Raw genomic sequence first — 26,227 nt, 5'->3', positions numbered from 1 at the left:
GGCTCCAGGATGGACTTCCTGCTGCTGGCCAAGGCCGAGCCAATTAGGAGTAATAGTAACACCTCTGTGATAACATATTTAAGAAGATTGTTGCGCAGAAGAAATTCCAGCCAGGGAAGAACGGAGTGAGAACATGGGAATAACAATGTAGACACCAAGGCCAGTGCAGAAGGAGGGGCAGGAGGTGCTCCAGGCACCGGAGCTGAGGCCCTGCAGCCCGTGGTGCAGCCCCTGGTGGGGCAGCTGTGCCCCTGCAGCCCATGGGGGACCATCGGGGTGCAGAGACCCCCCTGCAGCCCATGGAGGACCATCGGGGTGCAGAGACCCCCCTGCAGCCCATGGGGGACCATCGGGGTGCAGAGACCCCCCTGCAGCCCATGGAGGAGCCCGTGCTGGAGCAGATGGATACCCGAAGGAGGCTGTGACCCCGTGGGAGGCCCAGGATGGAACGGGGTCCTGCTGGAGACCTGCTGCCCGTGGAGAGGGCAGCCCACACTGGAGCAAGTTTTTTCTGGGTAGGACTTGTGGCCCCTGTGGGGGACCCACATCAGTACAGCTCATCCATGAAGGACTGCACCCCATGGAGGAGTGACCCACAGGACAGCAGTTTGGGAAGAGCTGCTGCCCGAGGGATGGACTCACGCTGGAGAGGTCCATCAAGGACTGTCTCCTGTGGGAGGGACCCCACAGGAGCAGGGGAAGGACTCCTCTCTCTGAGCAGCAGCAGAAACAACAAGTGACCACAACCCCCATTCCCCGTCCCCCTGCACTGCTGGGGGGGAGGAGGGAAAACATGGAAGGAAGGAGGGATGGGGGGAAGGTGTTTTTTAAGACTGTTCTGTTTCTCACTCTTTGGCTCTTATCCTGTTAGTAATAAATATAAGTACTATCCCCCCTTTGAGTCTTGTTTTGCCTGTGAAGGTAATCACTCACTGACCTCTCCCAGCCCTTCTCTCTACTCATGAAATCTTAGCTGGTGTTTTTTTTTCTTTCTCTCTTCTCCAGTTGCAGAGAGAGAGTGAGCAGCTTTAGTGGGTACCTGGTATCTGGCCAGGGTCAACCCTGACAAAAATCTTCTGCTGTTTTCTCTATTCCGCAAACCAGACCGTTCATTGAAGAACTACAAAGAACACAAGATTTCTTAGATCTAAAATAAATGACTCTGAGAGACTGTCCCTTCAGAGGGGGTCCCTTGTGATCCCTGCAATAATGATACACTCACATGCATCAAGTACTTCTGTGATTTCTATTCAGGCTAAGGGAATATTAGGTTTGGGGTGTTATAAATTATTAGACTGAAAATCTTCTAAATTTTTTCCATTATAGAAATTGTTATGTTTCACTAATAACCTTCTAAAAAGCAAATGATACTGAAAGCAATCTGGTAAATAACTCCTTTGTTCAGTTCATTGGCTTTGTTCATCTCTGCTTCAGATTTTATTCATACAAATTCTCTCCACTTACTGAAAACATGACTGCCTGTAAGCATGGTGGTGTTAGGTGGCCCTTCACTAGTAGCTTTGAAGATAAACCAAGATGTGTCATAGCCAGATCCGGTTCATTGTCACTTTTTTCTAAACCATCTACTAATGAGGTGATTTTTTCCCCCCTTGTTTACATGAAGCACAGTTTCAGACTAGACTCTTCAGGCACATGCCTTGCTTCTGTCAAAATGCTGCCAATAATTTCAGTTGAAGAGGATAGAGCTATGCATGGGAAATGCTTCACAACAAAGCTGATGGATGGATCTGGCATAAGCTTTGTTTTGTACTTCTGTTCTTGGATCGAGAGCTGAGAAAATCTCTTTAATTTCCTGCTCAATGAATATAGTAGATGTAATATACTTCTCAGGCAGGCTTTTTGTTGTGAGGATGTGAATGACGTTGGGGCTTTTTTGCCACAGGTACAGTGTTTAAGTTGTCAATAAATAAAAATCACAGTAGGCATTTGGAATGTCTTCTTGCAAAACTTAGCGAAGGAATTGTACCTGCCTTCATGCTTTGATTCGTGCTGGATCTTCTCCTTGTTTTCCACAAAAATAACCTTGCCCTCTGTAATGTGAAAAAGAAAAGCTGGAGAAGAACCTTAATTTAAAACCATTAAATCTGAGAAATATATCCCAGACAGGGCTGCATGAGACATTGCAAGAAGTGTCCCTGCAGGACTGGCTTTTCTCTCATCCCATAACCTACTCAAATCCACTCCACAGAGGCACAATCCACTGGTATTCTGACAACTTTTTCTTATGCTTTATTTGGGGTTTTTTTAGCCTATAATGGAACTAACAGAATTGCTTATCTTGCCCAATGAGTTTCTAAATGAGTTTCAGTTGGGTAGTTGCATTTAAGAAGTCAGGATTTCAGTATCCCCTCTGTATTTAAGTGGGTTATGATACTGTGCCTCAGGGCTCAGTTGTGATGCAGTGAAATAACTTCATGGAGGGTTACAGAACAAACAGTTACACCAAGTCATTGAGGTCACCCCTGCTTTGGCACAGGCAAGTAGAAGGAGCAGTATTCACTGAGAGATTTGGTGTCAGGCAGGAGGTTTAAATGAAGCCTTCAGAAAGGCATCCTTTTACCTTTTACATGTACAATTCATAACCCAAACTGCTGGCTCTTCATAGGACCTTTTTTTTTTTTTTCAAGGAGCCTTAAAATATGACTTCTTAAATTTATTTACTTGGATTCTTCTCTTTAATTTGTATGCACAACAGGTTGACTCCTCCAACAATTAGATGATCAGCTGGCAAAGAAATGTCATTCTGAAATGCAGCCCAGCTAAAGCTGTCACTGGATGGTAGTGTGAGCTGTAGTCCATGTTGGTAGAGCAGAGGATGAAAACTGCATTGCACAATGCCTGTGTGCTTTTTCAAATTCTGCTATTGTTTTAAAAATCCATGCCCCACATGTCAGTCATCTCTTGTTAAAACAAGGCCTCTGACCAAGAGCCTTCATTGAATAAGAATTATTCAACGTAATGTGATCCAAAAGCTCACAAACCAGGAACTTCTCAAAATGTGGCATGGGAGGAATTATTTTTTTCTTTCATTTGTCTTGAAGTTAATATATGCAGCTTCTCAGGCATGAGCGGATGAGGGGAGGAAAAAATAGGTTGTGAACGTTATAGTTTATCCAAATGCTTAGGAATGAGTAGTCATGTTTTCCCAAATTATGCAACTGATTCAAAAATAATGATATATTTTAAAAATTATGCCTTTGGGATTTGTGCCTTCTGGATAAAACGCTCATATCATTTTCATGTTTTTCTCAGCAATTCCAAGAATTATAAAACCACTATTTAAAAAGATACCAACAATTCATAAATATTCTCTTTTCTTCTTGTTTCTGGAGTTTTCACTGAAATGTCTAGCATCACCAGAACTGGAGAATTTAGTAGCAATATAACTGATGTAAATTGAATTCCTTCTTTCCTGTGCCCTCCCTCTGCTCCTGCTAAAATGTTGGAATACTTTGGTAATGTAGACAGTGAGGGATAACAGTGGGAATAATGGTATCAGGTAAGTTTACTAAATGCCTCTAAAACCAGGACTACAGGTTGTTCAGTACAAAGGCAGAGATTAATTGTGACAGTTAAAAAAATTCCTTTGCCCACTCAGATTTTAGAACAAAACTAGATTTTTTTTTTCCTCTCAAAATCCTGCCACCCTCTTCAGGAGGGGTAGGGTTCCACTCTGAAATTTCTATGTGCCTTCCGTGCATGTGAAAACACCTCAAGTCTTGGCAGTATCTCGCCACACTTTAGTTAAGAAATAATCCTCCATTTTTCATCATCCTGAAGTTGATCAGCCAAATTGCTCATGATAATATGTTATGAGGAACTGAAACCAAAGCTCCTAGAAGGGATCAGTATAGTAAATGTGCTTTTCCCTGTCACTGTCATATTTGCCTCATCGACTGGCAGCAAAGATTGAAATGCTGACTATTGGAAGGTATGGCTGTGCTGGCATTTTCCCACAGTGGGGCGTTAGCCCACATCAAAGACACTGATCATAAGACTGAAATTTTGCTCAGTTTGGGCTCGGACAGTTTTGATTTCCAAGTAGAATCCATTATGATTTGCAGGTAGGAGAGGTGGTGCTATGGAGGAAAGAATTTGGGGAGCTCTGGTATTTCAGCTACAGCTTGCCTCTAATTAATGAGTTCATGTCAGAAGACTGTGTTAACAAGAATGAAGTAGGATTTTCTGCATTCACAGTGCAATTTAAAGTCTTGCTTTCAAATTACACGGTGTTCCTGTTTTCCAACCTTTGCAATAATGTGATGTGGAAAGGAACATGTGAGCCCTTGTGTGTGTTATTTACCGTGTTGCTTTGTCTTCCCTTTCCAGCACTTACAGAACCCGGCAAACTTCCATAATGCAGCAACAGAGCTCCTGGACTGGTGTGGAGACCCCAGAGCCTTCCAGAGGCCGTTTGAGCAGAGCCTGATGGGTTGTTTGACGGTATGTCCACTCCACTGTGACGGTGGTTCCCGTTCTGGTTGTGGTTTATACTGTGTACAATCTGTTGCGGCCGAGGGAACTTGATTTTCAGAATCTATGTTTTGTGGGATTTTTTGTCATTTTACCCTAAACAAATGAAGCCGGACCCTAACAATGGTTTATTTGACTCCATTGCTTAACAGGAAGCAAGATACAGTAACAAGAAGCTAAAGCATAAAAGGCATAAACCTTTTTAGTTAGATTGCTTACAAATGCACAGGCTAGGTTACTTGTTATGCACATACAACATTTATTTCATAGTTTGAAATTGCTAAGTGAACCATGTTCTTATGAAGTTAATGGACTTTTCAGGTATTTATTTTCCTTTGGCATTTTTGGTAGGACTGAAGGACTACTTGTCTTCTATTCTAAGTAAGCTGTGCTTTCAGCTAAACAGCGTTGCTGACATGCCTGTTCAGCTTACTTTGTTACGTATATTGACTGCAGGTCTAATCCTGACATACTAATTCCAACAGTTTTATTGATTTCAGTGCTTTTCTTTCCATTCAGTTTTTATTAAGACCGCTGTAGTTCCTAAAGCAACTTCATTATAACGCATTAAAATACGTATTTGTGTGCTCACAACAGCATTTTTTGTTTTGAAAATTTTATTTCCCGCACACCCAGCAGCAGCAGTCCAAAATTGTTACATGGAGTCAAGACTTTAGAAGAATTAAATTGTGACTGGGAGTGTTCAAAAGCCTCACTGCAATTTGCCAAACAAGTTGATATAAATGAATAGTCACAAAGGAAAGCGAAATTCTAAAATTATTAATGAAGCAACCATCATCGTATTTTTTGGGGGGAAGAAGTGTGTGGATTATTTTCATGCACTACATAGCTGATATATGTAAAGCAGACACTAAGACTGAGACTTAGTTGCCAGAAATCCAAATGTTAAGGAATGGCTCCATCTTAATGTGCTCTGGTGTATAGCATCCCTCAGATTTCTATGTCAAAAAATTCAGAATAAATGCAGTGATATAAGGAGGTGCATATCATTCTGCCAGTCAGAGAACGAATGAAATAAAGGAAGTTAAAATGTTAATATTTTCCAAAGATAAGATATTTAACAATTCTGTTTGAAGTAAAAGTTATCTGTAACATCAGTTATGAGGAAAAGATCATAATATCCGATATGACCATACCTATATTTTATTTATGCTTTTTTAAAACTTTGCTAGCATTTTTCAGGGTAGTATTTGGGAAAGGAGACATTCACCTCAAGTATAATTAGGCAGCCTGTGCACAATATTTTTCTGCAGCCCCCTGCTAGAACAGTGTAAATCTGACCTGCGACTTCCTTGCTGTTTCAACCTTTTCTTTCTACGTGAGCAGATCTGCAGCCCTGCCCAAGTGCAGGGTCAAAATAAGGTCTGACTGCCAGTGATTCACTCTGTTCACGGAGTGTACAGAAAGTGAGCAGGAAAAGCTCCATAAAAACTAGTGAGGTAAAACACACAATACCTTGTTTTCAGTGTATTGAAATGAAAATACTTTCTTCTGACGAAAAGGAAAGAAAAAATCTTACTATCTAAATACTGTTAATATTTGAACCTCATGTATTGCTTTGCTTCGTAGTTCTCCCTGAAATATGAACAGGGTGGTGTGTCCCCCTTTCCCAAGCTTGTTGTGGGAGAGAACTATCTGCAGTGTAGGACTGACTGGCAGCAGCATCTTTATCACATTTTGTAATCTCATTATATTCCTGACAGGGAAATAACACAGGAACTTAACTAGGTGGCTTGTTCTGTTTTAGATAAATACATGGGATTTGCAGAATGCATATAAACTGTGATGAGTATGTTTCTTGTTCTTAATTTTAAAATTCCTCTAGGGAAGATATTCTTTAATTTCTCACTATGGACATCCCTCTTCCTGCTTCCCCTCAAATAGGCTTAACTGTGTGATTGTACTCCAAGAAGTTGGTACTTCCTGTATCTTCTTAATACAATAGCAGTGCGGTGGGCAAAATCTCCTTTGTTTTATTTTATTTTCATTTTACTCCTAACAAGAATTCTTTCCATCTGAGTTTGCACGTATGTAATTTCTTTCTGAAAGGTATATTTTCAGGCTTGTTGTTCTCTTACAGGAAAATGGGTTTATGTATTTTATTTAACAAGCATGATAGAACTCCAGCCTGTTTCCAGAGAAATTATTAAGAAAGTTGCAAATAAGTAAAAGACAGCTGAAATACTGGAATATCATGAGTAACTTTAACATCAGCTTGCTTAGATGCCTGTTCTATACTACCAGATACAAGTTTTCTTTAATGCTGAATAGATTTATCAGTGTCCTTCTTTGTGAGGATTATGCTAAAAGAAAAATGAAAAATCAGTATGAAAGTGTGTTCAACCACTGAAAGGATTATTGTTTTATTTTGCCAGTCTTTAAAATGAGCTTCAAAACCAAATTCCCTTAACAATTCCATATATTTGGATATACTTTTTAAAGCAAGTAATCTCTCCCATCACTACAACATTTGAGCTGGGTGGTTCCAAAAGGCATTTAATTTGGAAATTCTACAAATACTAAAAATTCTTGCTTGCTTATAAGGCTTCCCTTCTGTAGTATTTGGAATAATTTTTTTTATTTTTTTATGACATTCTGTTCTGTTAACTCTCTGACCAGGGAAAAAGTGGTATGCTAAACTGTTCTGGAACCATCAAGGGATATGAAATCGTCATGTCCTATGAGTGGATAATACAATATATACTAATCCAAATTGAAATATATTAATATGTCATGACTGCAGAAGGACAAGCTCTCTCAGGAATGTTCAGGCTATCCATTCACACACTGGAAAGTTCAAATGCATCAGGTGTAATGACAGAGCATCAAAACTGATCTGTTGTGTTACAAATAGCCAATTAAATGGTACCTCTGGTATAACAATTCTTTGCATCATTTAAGTCTTATCTGTAGTCTTTTGCAAAAAATTAACCAATTAGATTTAATCCTATTAATAAAAGAAAAATATGCTCACAGTCTTGAAATTATGCTTTAAGAGCTGGTTCCTAGAAAGTTGTTCTGTTTACCCAACACCCCATCTTGGTGTCGGGACTGTAAGTAATGTCTGGTTCACTTAATAACACCTGTATGTTTTTATTCCTGTTGTCTGCATCTTACACACCCTGGATAGATGCAGAAGTTTGATCTTAGGAATATTCTGCCTGGGCATTAGCAGAAAAGCTTCCAGCTTCATTTATGGAATTGCTGGATTTGATAATACACACACACACACACACACACATACATATTTATATATATAGTCTGTTATAGAAGGTTTTCTTAAATGCCAGCACTTAGGGAAATCTCGATGACTTGAAAGTTTCATGCATGAGCTAAACAGCAAGTGTTGAACAACAATATGTGTCTAGTGTTTGGTTTTCCTTGGTCATTTTTTTTCTCTTTTAGAATAATATGTGCACAGTAAACATACTGGCTATTAGCAGTAGATAGCTTGATATTACTGGAGCTACACTTGCTACTATGGGCTCCAGTGATGTTGTATGCAGCATAACAGGAGTGATTTTTCTTATCTCAAGAACAAACTCAGGATTTGTTACAGCAGCTAAGGTATGTAAACTTCATTTAACTAGTTAAAAACTTTGTGTTTGTTATATAGGATCCTTTAAATGATTGCTGTTTTAGAGGTGAAATAATTTCTGTTTATGGTAAGGAAATTAGGCTAATGCTGTCAAGGCCTACAAATAAAACTGGAGTAATTCTCAGTAATTTGCAGTGCAATCAAAGAGAAAAGGTTTAGGGTACACAGGTGAACCAATGACTTGTGCCATAAAAGGAAAATATTTTTCCATGAACTAAGCCCTAAAAACTGAGCCCATTTCTGGCCAAAATGTCTGTGACTGCATATGCATTGTCATTATGTTCAAACAGTTCTAGCAGACACCAGTTCTAGAGCTTAACTTTTTGTACTTACCCATTACAGGAAATCACCAAAGTGAGTGGGTAATAAAAGTTTATAAAGAAAACACATTTCAACAGATAAATAAAAAGTCAAGGATAGAGTGGTAAGCTTTGAATCTGTTTTGTTCCTTGCAAGCTACAAGCTACAGAAAGGTTCCCTTAAACAGCTGTTACTGAAGTCATGCAAATGAATTATGATCTTTCTCAGAGACAATAAAAGCTCTTCTGACTGGCCAAGAAAAGCTAGGTGTTATTTTTCGACAGTAGTTATTTTCAAATCAAATACAACAGTCTGTAGGCCAGAAAATAAATTATAATTGAAATCATTGATTCTATGAATTATTGAAACTGCAATGGATATGGTGCTCTTTGGTATGTAATATTACTTCTTGCATAGTGTTATGGGGAGCTAATTAAAACAACCTCCACTTTCCACAAACCAGATATAGCTGTGTTTTCGTTAACAATTTCTGATTCTAGCACTAGATTACATTATGGCAAGGCTGATAGTCTTGATAAATTTAAGGCTATCATTCTCTAAAAATGTACTGTATATGGCATTACCTTATGGTCTCCTGAAAGAAACAGGTTCAGTTATACACAGCAGTTGAAAAAAAATAAACCTATTTTGGTTGGACAAGGTTATTTCATCTGTTTCTGCCTCTTCTCAGGTCCACTCTAGTCTCGTCCCATGGGTCTGCTCTTGCGAAGCAGTTTAACATGTAAATGATCTTCCTGGAGGCATTGGCTAACATTTGTGTTGGTGCTGCAGCAGAAATGGGAATGAGGGGACAGCTGAGAGCAAAATGGACAGATTTACAGACTTGTCTTCAGTGAACGACAGTAAAGGCACTGCCTTGTTCTCTTCCTGTGCTTCAGCGTTACAAGACACCGAGTTTATTGTTCTTTAGGGCTCTTCAGTGTGTCCAACAAAGAAATAAAAGGGTGAGAGAAGCACACACAAAGCTGTAGTCCTAGCTGTACTCTGTTTAAGGGTTATGGATTACACTTAAATTTGTTGTGCTGCTTGTACTTCTTACTAGATCTCTGTACTGCTGATGGGAGTTGCTGAAATAACAATCATCAGTGATAAACTGCTATAATTTCATGTTTTAGTGATACTGATACCTGGTACAATAATCTTTCGAATTGCATTTCTCTTTAGGAAATCCTAGAATTGAGACTTGAGATTTTTTTAGATCATTTTAAGGGAAAAAAGCTATTTGTTCAGTTTTCATGATACAGATATCTATTTTAGCTTGTCTGATACATTGCGGAAAAGATAATTGATTTTAAAAATACATATATACTAAAAAAAGTAAAAAAATACAAGAATGGCATCTTTGAGTAATATAAAGTTTCCACAACAGGATGCCTCAGACTGCAAAAGCAACAAGTTGAGCTAATGCTAATATGTTCACAAGGTATCTGCTGCTGCATTGACTTCACACTTGCCTGGGTTCATTCTGTTTAATGCAGAAAAGTATGTAATGAAAAAATCAACATGTGACATTCAAAAAATCAGATTTCAAATCAGACTGAGATCTGAACGTGTGTAATTACAGATGGAAGAGTTGGTTCAGCATCTCTCTACCCAGAAAATGGGAGGTTGCAGTGCCCACGAGAGCCCTGGAAATATTGCATTTAGTCTTTGTATCCAAGGCTTCCAGAGCAGAAAGTTCACGTGGAAGAAATTCTGTTTCCGTCATCCTCTCCATGCATCTGTCAAGCACACAGCTTTGTGTTTGCAGTGCATCACAGCACGACAGGGCTGTGTACGTGCTGTACCATCAGAGTGCAACCAGCAGGCACAGAACACTCTGCTTCAGAGCAGCTCATAGTGCTACCAAATAGCTCACTCAGTATTGTTCGTTGTCCTATGACCTCATGGTGGTCTAAAGCCCTTTTACCTTAATTTTGTTAGTCAAGCAATGGATTATTTTACAGCCTTAAAATATTTCTTTGAGATGTGCTGCTATCCAAAGTAAAATGCTTTTGGAATTCCCTTATCATTTTCTTCCTGTGACCACTGTATGCTTCGTGCAAATCATTGTTCAAAGTGTGCCAGGACTCAGGTGGCAACAGTATTGCAGTGACCCAGTGATCAGCTGGCTTAATTAAAGCGCAATCCCTCCCTCTTTTCCTCTGGGAAAAATTTCAGATGGAGAGGGTTGTGTATAGTGACCTTCTCTTTGATGTTTATGGTTGCTAGAGACATGCAGAGGAGGGGAAGAGGATGTAAAGGAGGAGGAGATACCCCTATTCTGCATGATTTATGTCACTGTTGCAGGAAGTGTCAAGAAGTACATGGCAGGCATACTGGTTTATTTTATTTTGAAAATATGATTCTTATCCACCTAATGGGGTGGGAAATAGATTTTAAGAAAACCATAGTTTGAATACAAGGCCTCCGTAAAGTCTCTTACATTTTCAGAACCTACTTAATGTCTGTTTTCAAGCATCAAAGGCAAGAAACTACTTAATGATATATAACTTCCCTGACTTGCTTTGACTGTCTGTATTGTTGAGGCAGCCCTTCTGCAACTGGAGTGTAAGAGTCTCATCAGATCAGAACTTCAGATCACAGATTTCTTCCTCCTTTTCCCACCCCTTTTTTTTTTTCTGTTTGAGGCAGATCGCTCTTCATGTTGCAAAATTCCTCAATTTGCCTCCTGTTTATCTGATCTTTGTGTGCTACTGAGGGGGAAAAATTACCATCTACATTGCAGAATTCTAATTACAAAATTTCTGCTGTAGTCTTCAAACTGCATTCAGATAATTTCAAGTATGCACAAGTGGCTGAACACGGAGCTGTCTGAACTAGCAATCAGCTGGCATTTTTAGTTTTGAGCAACCAGCAAATTGAATTCGTAAAATTCATTCTGATGCCAGCAGGGGGGGGTGCTCTTGACTGCTGCTAGTTAAGAGATTCATTGAAAGTGCAACATAATGGAAGGGAGTTTAGAAATAAGCAGTCATATAGCTCTCTTGATTAACAGGCCTGTTAGGTTGAGAGGTACATTGTTCTAGTACTTTGTAGTGTGATGACAAGCAGGGCCAGTAATGGAGCTTACCATGGTGAAAAAAGAGAAGGGAGAAATATTGCAGGTAAATTCAGCAGAAAGAAAATATGTTGGTAGCTGAATTTATTTGCTTTTTGTGTAATTAAAACCTCACTCTCATCATTTTCTTCTCGCTGTCAATGACCTTGAGAGTTCAGACATCTGGAACTCAGTAGAGCTGTGTCACAGGCAGTGAATGGAATGTCTCCTTTATAAATGCTGTTTATCTGAATTATTCAGATTAAAGATTTCAGAGGTCTGGGGTGATCTGTTTTTCTTATTGGCAGTTGGTGTTATAATAATGTTTGTTTGCAAATAAGGTATATGTTCCTTTAAAGACATAGGTTGAAATAGTTACCAGTGCCATATCTAAGTTTAAATAAAAGCTAGGTGTTAGAAGTGTGTTTATGGAATAGGCTAGCTTTTCTAAGATCTAACTGTCTGAAATGTTATTGTAGTATAGCATAGAGAAATATTAAGTGTTGAACCTTGGGCTGGCCAAGCACCTCTCTCAGTCATGATAAAGAATGATGATCTCAGTTTATGATTGTGGTACTGGCAACTATGTCTGTTATTTTTTTTTTAATGCACTACTTTTCATTGGAATTTTATGTTAGGTATGCTTAGGTCGACAAAGATACATGCTTACAGCATTGCAGAATGAAGTCATGGTTGAACACGTGGTGCCAGCTGCATTTTGTCTGAATTTTTGCTGGTGTGCTCAATTTGACTTTGCAATTAGAGGACTTAATATGTTTGCAAGTGGTACCACATCACTTAGCTGTTACGTTTAATGGATTATTGAAACTGTGTTGCCTTGATTCCATCTGATCAGCACCATTACCTGAGTAAGACCAAAATCACAGGAGGTTTCAAACGTGGTGGGATTCCTGGGACAGGATTCAGACTGAGCTGCATGGCTCCAGTCAGCAGCAGGTGTCAGGTTTGGCTTGGGATGGGCCTAAGGGAGCCTGTCTACTCTTTTTCTCCAAGCTGGAATGCAATATAGTTACTGTCTGGTCTACTGTAAATCCCCTTACCTTCCAAAATCCAGGGATTGATAGGTAGCTCATTCTGGTGCTTGATGATCCTTAATACCTCGAGCATTTTCCCAGTGTTTATCCTAAGTCACATGTACACTGACCAGATGAATATCTGCTCCTGATTTTCTGTTTGGACGTTTGATTTTTCTTTCCTATCTATAGTATTTCATATATGTCTTTGATCTGGTTTTTGGAACATTTTTCCAGTTTATAAGTATTATTTTGAATTCTTACCCTGTCCTCTTAAGTGTTTGCATACTTTTCTGCCTGAAAAACCATTTAGAGGTTTTTCAGTTTACTCTGCTTCATTGTCCAAGTCAGGACTGAATACATAGAACTTACCTGTAACCAGGACAAGTTATGAATTTACTGAGGACTATTAATTAATAATCTGAATAAAATTTATACTGCTGTCATCTGGGCTATGTTCCTTTGTTACAGCAGTGTTATATAGGGCAATGTCAAAAGGCATATTAGAGTTAAGATATGTTAACTTGTCAAAGAAGGAAACTTCACAGTGTGGATAGATTCATGATGATGTTCTGTATTACTCACTTAATATTTGTTTAATAATATCGTTTTTATCTGTTTGGATACCTGTACTTTCTGAAATTCACCTTTTACTGCCTTAAAACCAGAGATGTGATGTGCCCTCAAGGTCTCTGTCTTGAATGAATTTCTGAAGATAATCATTAGCAGTTACAAAGTTTGCCCAGGCTAGCTCCTTTGAGGCCCTCTAAGGTAAATTTCACCAGGGTCTGCTGACCTGAATATATTAAACTTACCAAATGTCTTGTAGCTAGTTCTTTGTGTTTTCTGGATCATGCACCTATGACGCATTTGTCGTCTTGTTTCTGAGAATTCTCAGTGTTTATTTAAAAGGCCAGGAGGTCCCTTGCATACAGGTTCACTGGAGGAAAGCCTTACAAGTAAAGTACCAAGTGAGCAGTGTCTGACTTCAGTGGTGGACAACCTGGAACAGGATCCTTGGAGGGATATATGATCTATTCCATTAACTTTAATGTTGAAATAAAAGGAAGTCTTTAGCTGTCACAATTGAAAGAAAAGCTTTAAACTTTCATTATGGTTAATGCAAGAATTTGTAAGCTTGTAAAGAAACTGGAAATAAACGTGTACTGCCCTATTCATGTTGACCAAAGAGATCACTGAGGAATGGTGTGCAAAAGCCAAGAGCTCAGGGAGAAGGGACCAGAGAAAGCCCTCTTGAGCACGGTTCCACCAGTTCATTTTATAGAGCCTTTCTGCAGAGTGCATAGAAGAAAAATTTAGGTGGAAAATGACTCTTGGCAAAATGGAAATTTTATTAGAAATGTCTGCTTTCCATTAAGTATCTGTGGGTTTTGTTGTTCTTTTGAGAGGAAGAAGGAGTGTTCTTGCAGTTTGTCAGTGGAAGCACTTTCTTTCAAATTTAGATTTTTTTTTTTTACCTTTTTTTTGACTAAAATTTGTTTTGCCTCGCACTTTGCTTGAAAAAGTAGAGCAATAGTTTGACTGGGTGACTTCTGTATACTCACAAGTTCAGATTCCACCTTTTCATGCTTAGTCTTCTGCAATGCTTGCTGGGGTCCAGCTGCACCCTCTCCGAGGTGGGTGTTCACAGGCCGTGCCATGGCCATCAGTGCACTCAGCCCTGGGCTGTGCACCCTGGCACCCAAAAGCCCTGCTTTCTGCCACACTGAGTCACACAGCACTGCTTCCTCAGGTGCGGGAAATTAAGGAAACTCATGAGAAGTGGAGTGTAAAAGGCCTCAACCTGTGCTTAGGACTCAGACTGACCAAGGCTTTGCAGCCTGTTCAGTGAAGACATTGCAAGCAGATATTGGCTTTTGTGGTTTCTACAGTTCTCTGTAGTTCCTGAGTTACCTAGTAGAATTTTTTCCATAATTAGCAAGATGTCAGTTGACAGTGGTGATTTGGCCTCTGGCCAGGAGGGTCTCAGTATTTGTAGCTTGTATTTGTAGCTTCATGTTTTAAAATGAATCAAGCATATAAACAGGCAATGCATTTCCTAAGTTACTGTGTGCTCACTGATTATCAGGTGTATCTGCCCTCATTCCTGTCCAGTTTCAAAAGAAATAGTTTAGTGATTATGTGCTTTTTAAAAACAGAAAATGGGAGGGCCTTTTCTCTGTTGTTTTACAGACCTGATTGGCACTCTGAAACTTGTTCCTCTGTGATGGTACAATAGATGATGGCTAAAGGAGTTTAATTAATGTTTGCACACTAATGAGACATTGTTCTCAGGAGCCTTTTACAAGATGGTTTTTTAGAAGAGCTTTTTATCTGCTGTCTGCTCATGCCTCCCATAATATCTACTTGTTGGTAGCTGAAATACAGTGATATTGGAAATAGGAAAGGGGAACAGTTACATTTCCAAGTTATGTAAGTGTCTTCCAGATTTTATGGCAGCCCACCAGTCTTCACTCCTGTTGCTAATTTAGCATGAAACATGAGATATCTTGTTCTGCTCTCATTTTTTTTTTTCTTGTGAACACTTGTTGTTTTGGGTTGTTTTTAATCTTATTTTTGCAAGTTTGGACCCACAGTGTTCGCCATGATATTAACAACAGCCAGACTTTTGGGTGTAAGGGATTAAAGGCTGATCTGCCAAGTTGGAACTATTTTTTTGTTTTTCAAAAATAATTACATTATTTCTTCTACCTTTTTTTTTATTTTTTCTAGCTGAAACATGAAGTTGTAATTGTAAAGAAATGAAATAAAACAATAGGTGTGTTCTAGGGTTTTGTATTATTTTACTGATTATCCTCAATTCTCATTTCTTTTCCCTGAAGCTCTCTACTCAGTTTTAAGGTTGAGAGGGTTAAATTTTGGGAGGGGACACTCCCACCTGGTAGAGTCTTGTGAATGTATAATTTCTAAAGTAATAGGAACAAGAGAAACAACAAAAAAATCTACCTTGGAACTTCATTTCATGCTAATCCTTTTTAAAGAAATATTTGGTTCTTAATTGTAAATTAGAAAAGTACATATTGGAAGAAGTTCAGAATAATGTTTGTAGATTATCACATATGCTAATTCTTCACTCTGTGCTATACTGTGGCTTTTTGCTGGGATCCAGTCCTGGACACAGATAGTTGCAGTGTCATTAATTAAGAAAGAGGCTTTCAGATGAAGATAGGGTTGGCAAAAGGGTATTTTCTTGTACTGTAAACTGTTAAGGATAGGAGCTTTCTTTTGGTTCACACAAGAAAATGGTGTTCTGTTTCTTGCACAGTTCCTTGACCGTTTTTTCAACGCAAAGAAATAATGGCAATGTTAAGAATAATCTGTTTTATCTGTGCCTCTGAGTCTGAAGTCATCCTGTGCCACTGGAAGGCAGTAGAAAAGCTCTGCTGTGTGTAACTTCAGCATCATTTGGCAGAAGGACTGTGGTATTGTGTTTGTACTGTGCAGATTTTCATGAGGATATGTTCTTGGCCGATAGCTGAGTTGCTGGCTTGGAGAAATAGTTGACTGCTTTTCATCCTTAACTCCAGTCTTTGATTTGCCTAGTTTTGCCAGTTCTTCTAGATCAGTCAACAACAACAACAACAACAACAACAAAATCGTCTTTCCCTAATTTAATGTGTTTGGCAAATGCTTCTTTCACGGGCCTATTTATTCTAAAACTGTAGTAAATGTGCTTCCCAATATGGTATTGTTGAAATGCAGCAACTGTGGCACTGATCAGGGCGTGGGAGAACACTATCCATCAGTGTGGAGAGGGCATTTTGACCTAGAGGACCTGGGCACTGCCCTTGAGAACAGGGCCAGGAACTGTAAAACAGAGACAGAGACCAAGGGATTTCTCATCCTCAAGTCTCAAGTACAGTAAAATGTATTCTGTACAATCTTTACATACATTGCTCTTGCATTATTTCTTCTGGCTTTGACTCTCCAACTTTCACGGAAGTACCAGGCCTTTCTTCTGGCTTTGACTCTCCAACTTTCACAGAAGTACCAGGCCTTTCTTCTGGACAGTGGTCAAATAACTGGATCATCAGAATACTCCTGTGTTCAGTTTGCTGTGCTTGCTTTGGAAACTACTGGACAGCAGTGCCTCATACCATGTTTGTACTGTGGCTCTTGCAGCAGATTCTGTTGTCTAACATTAGTGCTGATAAGCAGGTTGATATAACCTTGCAAAGAACTCAAGTAACCCCTAATGAAGCTTTCTCTCTTTCCCTCTGCAGGTGGTTAGTCGAGTGGCAGCTCAGCAAGGATTTGACTTGGACCTTGGATACAGGCTACTGGCAGTATGTGCAGCCAACAGGGACAAATTCACTCCAAAATCAGCTGGTAGGAAAAGCCTTTTTTTGGTGTATTATTGAGTCTTGGATGGTCATATTCTGAATAAGTGCTACCTGCAACTCTCTTGCGTTCTTCAAAAAAAAGCAAAACCAAAAGCAAACACGTATTTGGTGGTAATAGTGCTGTTGCTTTTAGCATTTTGATGACATGCTCTTCTGAGGAGACATGACTTTGGAAATTTATGTTTTCCCCAACTGGTGCTGTTCACTGCCCTGTTTGATCTTATGGATGAAATGTTGCTTCCAGAAGCACGGATGTTCAGTAATTTTGTGGTGGGAATGAACACACTCAGACCCCTCCATCTTGGTAAACCATTGATTTTCTGTCATGTGTCAACCTCTGAATCTTTCACATTCATTCTGCACTTCTGATATATCTATTGCAAGTAGTTCCTTGACTTTATATGTCTGTGCAAATAAATACCATGGTTTCTCGTACATCTAGTCATTAGCAGTAGGATTTTGAGCCAAGAGTAGTTAGCAATGCTATTGGTGTAGTATTAAGTAGCCATTTTTCCAGTATTTTACAGCAATAATCTGTTACAGGGCTCTGATCAAGTAGCAGTATTTGATCATGATGTATTGCCATTGCTCCTCTATATAGTAAAAGCAGAAAACGCACTTGAGGGTCTTTCTGCTGCTCACATGTTCAATTTAACTGGAGCATTTAATTCTGGTTCTCCTTTTCTTAGCTGATGAATGTCAACATAATGTGCGCTGGCTTGGAAAACAGGAAGATAATTGTTCCATTCCAGACTGAGCATGGATAACTTTTCTGCTTAGTACTAAACTGGTATGCAGTCCCCATTTTAGAACATCAGGAAAGGTTACCTTCTTCCAAAACAGTGATTTGTAGCCAACTGGTTGGGTGTTAACATTTCTTTTCATGTTCCTTTTATCTTTACTCATGGCTGCCTTTTGTTCTAAGTGTTCTAAGCAGTTCCTCGTGCAAAAGTGGCTTTCACATCAAAGCATGTTCACTGGACTTACTGTTTTATTTTCTTGTATGGGAAGGGATCATTAATCTTACTAAATGTTGAATAAACTGTCTGATTTTCATCCGGAAAAACTGTGTGGAGGATAAAACATTCTGTTGACCAGGCACAGTCTCCCTTTCTTCTGAATTTCTATTAAGTTTATCCATTAGCTAGATATCACATCTGTTGTTGGTTGTTTGTTTTTGTTTTTGTTTTTTTTTCAAAAAATGCTTGTCAAGTGAGACTCTCCATCTATGAGTGCATTGTGTGATATATTAAAACTTTTCAATTTTTTTTTAAAAATATAGCTATTCCTCCCATCTTACTAATTCTTCCTGACATGTCTTTTTATCAGTGTGTTGGTGAAGGTGAGGTTGTGAGTCTCTGTATCTTTTCATGTTGTAGTCCTTTTCCTTTAGGGCTTGCATGAGGGGGTAATCTTGAAAAGTGCTGGGCAGTCATGTCCTACAAAAGCCCAGTGTCAGTGTTTGATTTCTGCCAATAATTGCTTTTTTGGGAATATATGCTTTTTTTTTTCAACTCATTACCCTAGCAGTCTGTACAGGGTGCAGTCTTTCCATTGTTAATTGATATGATACTGGGAAAGCTGGTAAATCATGTGCTCTTCTCTCAGTATATTCTAAAATCCTTCTCAGTCCTGTGCTTTTCTTCCTATTTCCTATTTGCATATACAATAATTTATTTTCAGTGATCTTAAATATTTGGTTTCATAAGTACTTAAGTTTTACTGTGTATACAGTTGTTTCACCAGTTATTGCAGGGATTTTATCATGCCCATCTACACCATGTTTTTCGTGCTCTTGTTGTCTGTGTTAAATACTCATATTTTGGGGCATACCATAACATATTTTGTGAAATGCCACATATATCTCCTACTCTAAGGATGTCACATTCACATGCAGTCTATGAGAGCTACATCATTGAATGGGCAGCTTGAGAGACGGACAGACAAGGGTTACAAATGTGAGGTCATTTCAGAACACATGGACTTTTTTAAAGAGTTAATTTCCACATCTGAGTGCATTAACATTTTCTGATTTCTAATGTAGCAGTGGCTCTGGTCTCATTAAATTTTTGTAAAAATGTTGAGATTGTCCTTTGTTTGTTTTTTTGCAAACAGTGTGGATCACAAAGCTGCCTTTCGTGATTTACTTAAGTTGTTGTCAGGGATGCTTGCAGGTTGTTTTGAGTAACTCATTCTGTTTGCTGTTACATCTGTTGAAAGACACCTTCAACAGTTCTTCCAGTCACTTTCCTACAGAAGTCCCCTGATGTAGATATCAAATGGCATTAATTTTAATGAATAAGCATTTGTTTTTCCCTTCCTCTAGGCTTAAGGGGAATTTACAACGGTTTGAATTCATTCCACCAAGTATGAATTTAATGCTGCCACCGGGATCACTCTGGAAACATTTTTAATCCATGTTGTTTAGTGTCTGACATTCTGAAATGTGAGGAGAAAAAAACGTTTTCTAATTAAAACACATTTGAGTAGGTGAACACTGGGGAAAATAATTGCCCCAAATCCTTTCAAGGGCCATCCACTATTACTACCTCTTTATAGCCTAGGACAAGGCTTGTTGACTGATGTCCTGCAGGCTGGGAGCCTGGTGGACCTGCTGGCAGGTTTTGCAGCTCTGCTGTGTGGAGCAGGTAGACCACCCCAGCCTGATGTCTGTCAAGTCTCCTGGTTTGCAGAAACAGCTGAACCAGTGCAGTCAGTAGTCTTGCTCCTGTTCTCCAGCAATTCCCACCCTAAGCTTGCTCAGGGACCTGTACTGGCAGAAGAGGTTTTGCTGGTATGGCTTCTGTTCTGTTTGACTGGCTCCCTGAGCTGTTCCTCTGCAGGGCCGTAGGGGAGTGAGAGTCCCCGTGGCAGTGCCTGAGGATCTCTTATCCCCACTGGAAGAGGGCTGGAGCCTGATGCTAGAGGGCAGAACAGCCAGCTGCCAAATTGGCTCAGCTCTATGGGAAATCCACCCCCCTGGTTCATGCAAAGGGCCCCTCGATGTTTCATCTCTGCTGGTTTAAGCCGTTTTGGTGGTAGCTCCTCTCCCTGCTACGCTGAAGAGGTTGGGGAGTGGTTACAGGAGGTGCAGATGGCAGATCAGAGTACAGGCAAACATGGGGGAAGCAGAGAGAGATGAGAGGCTGGAGCCAGGTGGGGCAGCAACCTCTTCAGGTGGCACAGCCTCAGCTGGGGGAACTCAGGGGAACAGACCAAGAGCTGTCAGCTCCTCAGCTTCTCCCATCCGGGACTGGGACCGTTTGGTGTTGCCAAGGCAGTGTTTGATGTTGTGCTTTTTAGTCTTGTTTTACTTGGCCATTGAGATGGTTAATAATTAGCTAATACAAATTGTTTTGGAGAATGCCTGGAGGGGAGGCTCATGCAGCATGAAAAGTATTAAAAAGTTGTCGTGTGTGTTTTTAAATAGAAATGATGATTTAATGACTGTGCCTTTTGTCTCTGCTTTCTGGTGTTTGTACCTGAAATAATAGCTGCTGCCTTTTATTCTCCTGGCCCATGCTGCTGCAACTGGGCTGCTGCCTCAGCAGGAGGTCAAATACAGCATTTCCCACCCTGAAGACAAATGACAAAGCCTTTAAAATATATGTGTCTCTTTCGGTGACAGCTGCTCCCCAGACCTTCCACTGCAAATTCCTTTGCCTTGTTGTGACACCTATAGGGGATGGCCCAGCAGGTTGGCTGCCTGCCTGCTCATTTGCTTTCATACCGCAGTAACCCGAGTTGCTCTTAGTATGTGAGTGCATGGCTCTTTGTGTATTCCATTTTTTCTTCCTTAAACCCGAAGACTTTCTTTCTGAATAGTGCTCGCTTCGACCTTTTCTGAGCATATATCCTGCTTTTGTCCTTCCTGTAGAAGATTTTAAGTCATTTGGTAGCTTTATTTTAAGGTCTCCTATTCACAAAAATAGAGTTCACCGATTAAAGTGTTTATTAAAAAAAAAAAAAAGAGGAGGGGCAGCGAAGGAAGAGAGAAAGGGAACAATTTTCTGCTCTGAAATACTTTTTTGAAAAAATACTTTATCGAGCTACTGAAGTTCATTGCTCTTGTAGCTACTTTTCTACTTTTGCTTTTGTCAGGAGGCCAAGCTGAGGCCAGACAAGGGGACGACAGGATGAGATCATACAGGGAGCTTTGTCAGAAAAGGACAGTGTTCAGTATCTCTGTAAAGAGAGACAGGGAGGCAGGAGCCTGAGGGCAGAACTGTGCAGAAAAGGTACTTCAGCAATCACTGAGAATCTACAGCAAACAAACGCTGTGATAGCTTGGATGGGCAGCTAAGTGTTGGCTGTTCCATAGCAGAAATAGCAACCCTTTTTGATATTGCTTTGTTTTCAGCCCCTTAGTCTCTGCTTGGTGTGCTTCTGATTTTACTTTTCAAGAGTAGTATTACTGAATAACCTTGAAGCATAAAAATATACTTAATATGAAGCATAAACTAAAGCTTCATGGTGTTTGAGGATTTTACATTGTTTTGTTTATTTCTTTAGCTTTAATCATTGTACTCTAATTCTAATATAATAGGGCTCTTCTTAGAGAGTATGATACCAAAGCTGTGAATAAATTGGACCCCGGGCTAACAAAGGTATATGTAGTGAGAGTACTTGCAAATGGTGGTGTTAGAACATTACTGGACAAGATACTGAGACCTAAGGTATGTCCTGATCAGGATAAATTTTCAAAGCAATAGTACAGATTGGGCAAAGAGTATTTGGGTGTATTATCAAATCAAACTTCAAGAAACTGTATAAAATGAGAAAAGAAATTACTCTGCAATGTGAATGAAGAACAGGTAGAAAGTAAGGATAACCTCTAGATTATGGGGGACCACAAGGCTAGATTAACACTTTGCCTAAGTTTCCATTAATAATGCTCACATTATCTGTGGAGACAAGGCAAAAGGAGTCAGCTAAAAGGATTACCAGTATTCAATGGAAATTACTCCAACCAGGGCTGAAGGGATCCCTCCAGCTTGAAGGGACCAAATGATGGACATGCCTGCGTTTGGAAAGAAATAGCATATGAACTGTCAGTCTCGTGCCTCACACCAAAGATTTTCAGCAAATTGGTCGAGTCAAAATGGTCTTATATGACTGGAGAAGAAATACAAATGCTGTATCTGTACTTGGGAAGGTGGCTGATAAGAATGAGAGCAGAGTAGAAAATGTTGGCTTGGGTTGTTCGTGAAATGAAAGCTGAGCAGAGTTATGAAATGTATGTAAATACTAACAAATAACTTAGGAACAAGAAGAACTGTGAAACTACTGAAGTACAGTGTTGGCACAAAACATATAGGTGTAAATTGAATAAAATAAATAAAGGGGAATTCAGAATTATTAGGGCAGTGGCATTTGAAAAATGTTTTCAGTTAGAATGACACTGGAGAGGGATGGAGCAGAGTAAAGGCAAATGGAAAAGTCAAACTGCCTTTTTAAAGATAAAACTCAGTGTATGAAATTGTGTAATGTGGTTCTTGATGTAGCTGGAAGCTGGTTAAGAACCTTTTGTCTGTGTAGTCCTAAATACTCACTACATATGCTTGCAGATGTCTGATTCATTGCTACATAGAGTTGATATCCTGAAACTGTCCATTTGACACTCCTCATTAAAATAAAGGCATTATTTTCTTTTAGCTGTTACCTTCTGAAACAGCTTTTGATGCTGAAGACTGAGTGCATTTCGGGTGATCTCTAGGTTCACTTCCCAGCTGTTAGCACAGATTCTCACTGTGTGCCCTTGTCTGCTTTGCTCTCTGTTTTGTAGTTTTATATTTTTGAAGCAAGGATAATAATACACCTTCCATCTCACTTTTATTTATGTGGTTTAATTAAATTCAGTATCCTGCAGTACAGAAACTACCTCTTCCCCTGTAGGTAGATCTTCAGTGCAGTGGAGCCATGGTTTCAGCTGGGTACTTACTCTTTGTTGTTGTACAGATAAAATAATTCTGTTCGGGAACATATACTGGCAGGATCCACGTTTTTTGCAACTAAATCTTTCCTAAAGATTTATAGTGTGGATACTACAAATGAATGAGTAATTAATTCATAATTCATTTAGATTATGAGGTTAGTTTAGTTAGTTTCTGTTAATGAAGTTGGCAACTTCCCTTGACCAAAGGGAAGCACAGTCAGTACTGCTGTTTAGTGGCAAACAGCATTAATTCATGTCTGTACTCTGTGACAGCCACATTTATATTGTCTGCAGAAAAGGCATAGTAGGCTTTGCCCATTTTTCTTGCCCATGAGTTTACTCAGAACAAAACTCTAAAAACCTGCAGTTTGGAAAATGGTATCCTGTATCTTGAGCCTCTTAGGTTGGCTTGGCATATGGCAGACTTGTCTGTAGTTAGCTCTCAAACATCTTGAGATGGAGCACCTGAAGAGCCTGCAAAAGCAGATGCTTTTCCCCACTAGACCTTACTTGTTCGAGCTGTTCCTGTTCCCTCCAAGATGTTTGCTCCTGATGCATTTGGTCTGTCTTCTACTCATGGGAAACTTGATCATACTTGTGTTAGATTTCCATTATTCTTGGCTTTGCAATTCCTCTTCATCTTTATTGTGAGTTTGAGGAGTTCATGACATATTGATGTAGATGGGTATTATTTTGCTGGATTGGAAATTCCCTTCCTTTTTGGCATTCACTGTTCTGCTGTACATTGAACACCTATGTTTACAAGGGATGTTGCATGGCTGAGCTGTTGCTTCTTCATTCTGTCTGGTCAAAATACCAGGTGGTGTATCTGGCCTGTTCTTTTTGACATTTGACTGGGGCCTTGTTACCATGGTACCAGTTCTGACTTTGAGAGATGTCGCAGTAAAACTGTTGCCAGGTTGGAACATTTTTGCACTAATGTCTTTACTGGAGCACTTAAGAAAATTGCAGACACTGAACTATAGCAACAAGCCTGTTCTGCTGTTTTCTTAGTTTGTACCTTGGATTTTTGTGAGGCTGGTACTTACTTGAATGCTCTCTTTGCTGCAGATTTGAATGTATAGTTCATTAACTCATCATGCAGTTCCTGGGAAGAATCTTTTCCTAAAAGTGCGCAACACACTTTCACTTGGACTGGAACTGGCATTCTGCAGAGAAGATTTCTGTTGATCTCTGTCAGTGTTTTCTGTCTTCTGCTTCAGGGATCCCATATGTGTTGAGAGCAACAGGAGATTTGGTGATAAAGACAGCCTAAAGCTTGGTCTCTGTGTGAATTATGATATTTTCTGTTGTTATTTTGAGTAAATTACCTGTCCCTCTGGACATGAGGTAAGTCACAAATGAAGAGTAAGAGGGGAGGCAACTGTGTAAGCATACATATATTCATGGGAGAGAAGAAAGCAAACTCTCAGAATGGCATTTGCCCTTTACAAGTTACCTTTTCTCAGCTTACAGCGATCAGTCCTGAACCTATTCCCTTTTGAGCTGCAGTGCATCCAAATGTACCTCACTGCCAGTGCTCTCTTAGCAGCCTGTGTGTCTTGGAGGCATTCAGAGAAGTTCACTAGGAGTCCAGCTATGAGAACAGTAACATAGCAACTTCCATGGGGTTTGGTAGCTTTTTTGCTGGAGGGCTGAACAACGAAAGCATAAACTGTATGAACAGATCAGATCAAGCTCCAGGACAGCAGGTTCACTTCCTAAATACAACTGAGATTCCACTGCTTAAAATTTCAGATCCGTTCCTAATTCCTGCAGGCTTGTCTGCAGCATGGAGTCAGCCTGTTAGGAAAAGTTCTTGCTCCGAATACTCTAGACACAACACCCTGTGAAACACACTGCTTAGTGGACAAGATGTTATAGGTAGTATCTCTCTTTTTAAAGAGAAATTTGTGTTTCATCTTTTCTAATGCTTGTGTTAAAGTACACCTGTTAAAGTGTGCTGAGAGAAAGGTATTTACATAAGTGCTATGTGGTGCAATACATTCATTTAAATATGAGTAATCAAATAATCATAAGGTTTCATCATTGTAGATAGTTCTACTTTGTATTAGTCTATGCCTTTCATAAAAGGGGATTCAAGAAGAAAGACCACAGAATAAAAGTAAATGGATTTGAAGAGAGCTATTAAGTATTAAGTTCCCAAAACAAATGCAGTATTGTTCCTTATAACGTATGCTGGTTTTCCATGAACTTCAGTAGAAGTTAGTATATTCATGTTTGATAAGGCTTCTGGATTGTTTCCATTTTATGGATTGTTTTTGTCTCAGTTTACTTCAGTTTCAATAACACATATAAAGAAAAGCATCAAATTTGCTTTCCTCTGCAGGTTTTCTGGATGCCAACTCCCTTTGTATTTTTTGATAGTCTGATGAAAACTGCAACAATATTTCTGTCTCCTTGTGAGACACTTCTGTGAATATCCTAATAAATCCAGACTTTATTTATTCCTTACACTTCTACATATGCTAAATCATGCTTTGTAACAGTTATCAGTAACACCTGACTTGGGGAATAAATGGAAGAAATAAGATTTCACTCATACAACAACAATAAAAGAAAGTAATGAAGTTTAGTAGCTTAACAGTAATAAACTCCAAAAGGTGTGAATCTAACTAGAAACTTAAGTGGGTTTGGATTTCATTTCTATGACTTAAAACAGGCTTTTAGGAAAGTCTGGATGTCAAGTCCAAGAAACAGACCTATGTTGGTGAGTATGTCTGCTCCTGTAAGATGTCTCCATAGGTGTGCAGTTGTTGCTGGGGCTGAGGTTCACAGATAGGATTTCCTAATGTTCTGGAAGGAAAAAAATTAGCAAGCATTGAGATGCCTGGATATTGCACAGTCCTAAGCAAATCTCTTTGATTCTTACCTGTCTGTCTAGTAGGAATCTTGGTTGTAACTCCGTTTTGTTGCTATGAATACGTATTTCTTACATGCACTGTTACAAAGAACCAGTGTTTCTTTGTGTTTTGTATGAACTGAGTGTCTACCCAACTTTAGAGATTTACTCTCAGCAAAACTTAAAGTAGTAGCATTTTCTGCAGAAAGGTAGCTTCTGTGAAATATGTGATCAAACTAATGATTAATTCAACCCCCTCCAAGATATTCCTTATTTCTTTGAGAAATGCTTGCACTTAAAGTGTGCTGGAGCAACTAATTTTAGTGAATAGAAAAAAATTACAGATTTTTAAATCCTGCCTGCCTGTGCTGTTGTTTCCCAAAGTCCTGCTTAGGCCTCTGTAGATTCAAACCTGTAGACACAAACACTGATCCCTAGTTTCAGGTTCACACACTAGTTTAAAATGCACATCTCCTAAAGAAAGTAGTCACAGGAAACATGAATTTAAACAGTTTTAAAGGCAAGTATTAGTGACTTGGCTTTTAACTCAATAATAG

General features: G+C 39.3%; 1 protein-coding gene across 6 annotated transcripts in view; it reads left to right on the top strand.

Annotated features, from left to right (window-relative positions):
* ZMIZ1 (zinc finger MIZ-type containing 1) overlaps positions 1–26,227 on the top strand; it is a 347,188-nt gene that overhangs the window by 202,323 nt on the left and 118,638 nt on the right. For all 6 annotated transcript variants that reach the window (XM_018068949.2, XM_018068952.2, XM_018068955.2 and 3 more), the window contains 2 exons: positions 4,351–4,464; positions 16,753–16,858. In XM_018068949.2, coding sequence (XP_017924438.1) covers positions 4,351–4,464; positions 16,753–16,858 — 220 coding nt within the window. The remainder of the gene's footprint in view (positions 1–4,350; positions 4,465–16,752; positions 16,859–26,227) is intronic.

The sequence above is a fragment of the Manacus vitellinus genome, unplaced genomic scaffold (genome assembly GCF_001715985.3).
Source record: "Manacus vitellinus isolate BGI_N305 unplaced genomic scaffold, ASM171598v3 scaffold_15_pilon, whole genome shotgun sequence".
NCBI lineage: Eukaryota > Metazoa > Chordata > Aves > Passeriformes > Pipridae > Manacus > Manacus vitellinus.
This window is presented reverse-complemented; position numbering and strand designations above follow the sequence as displayed.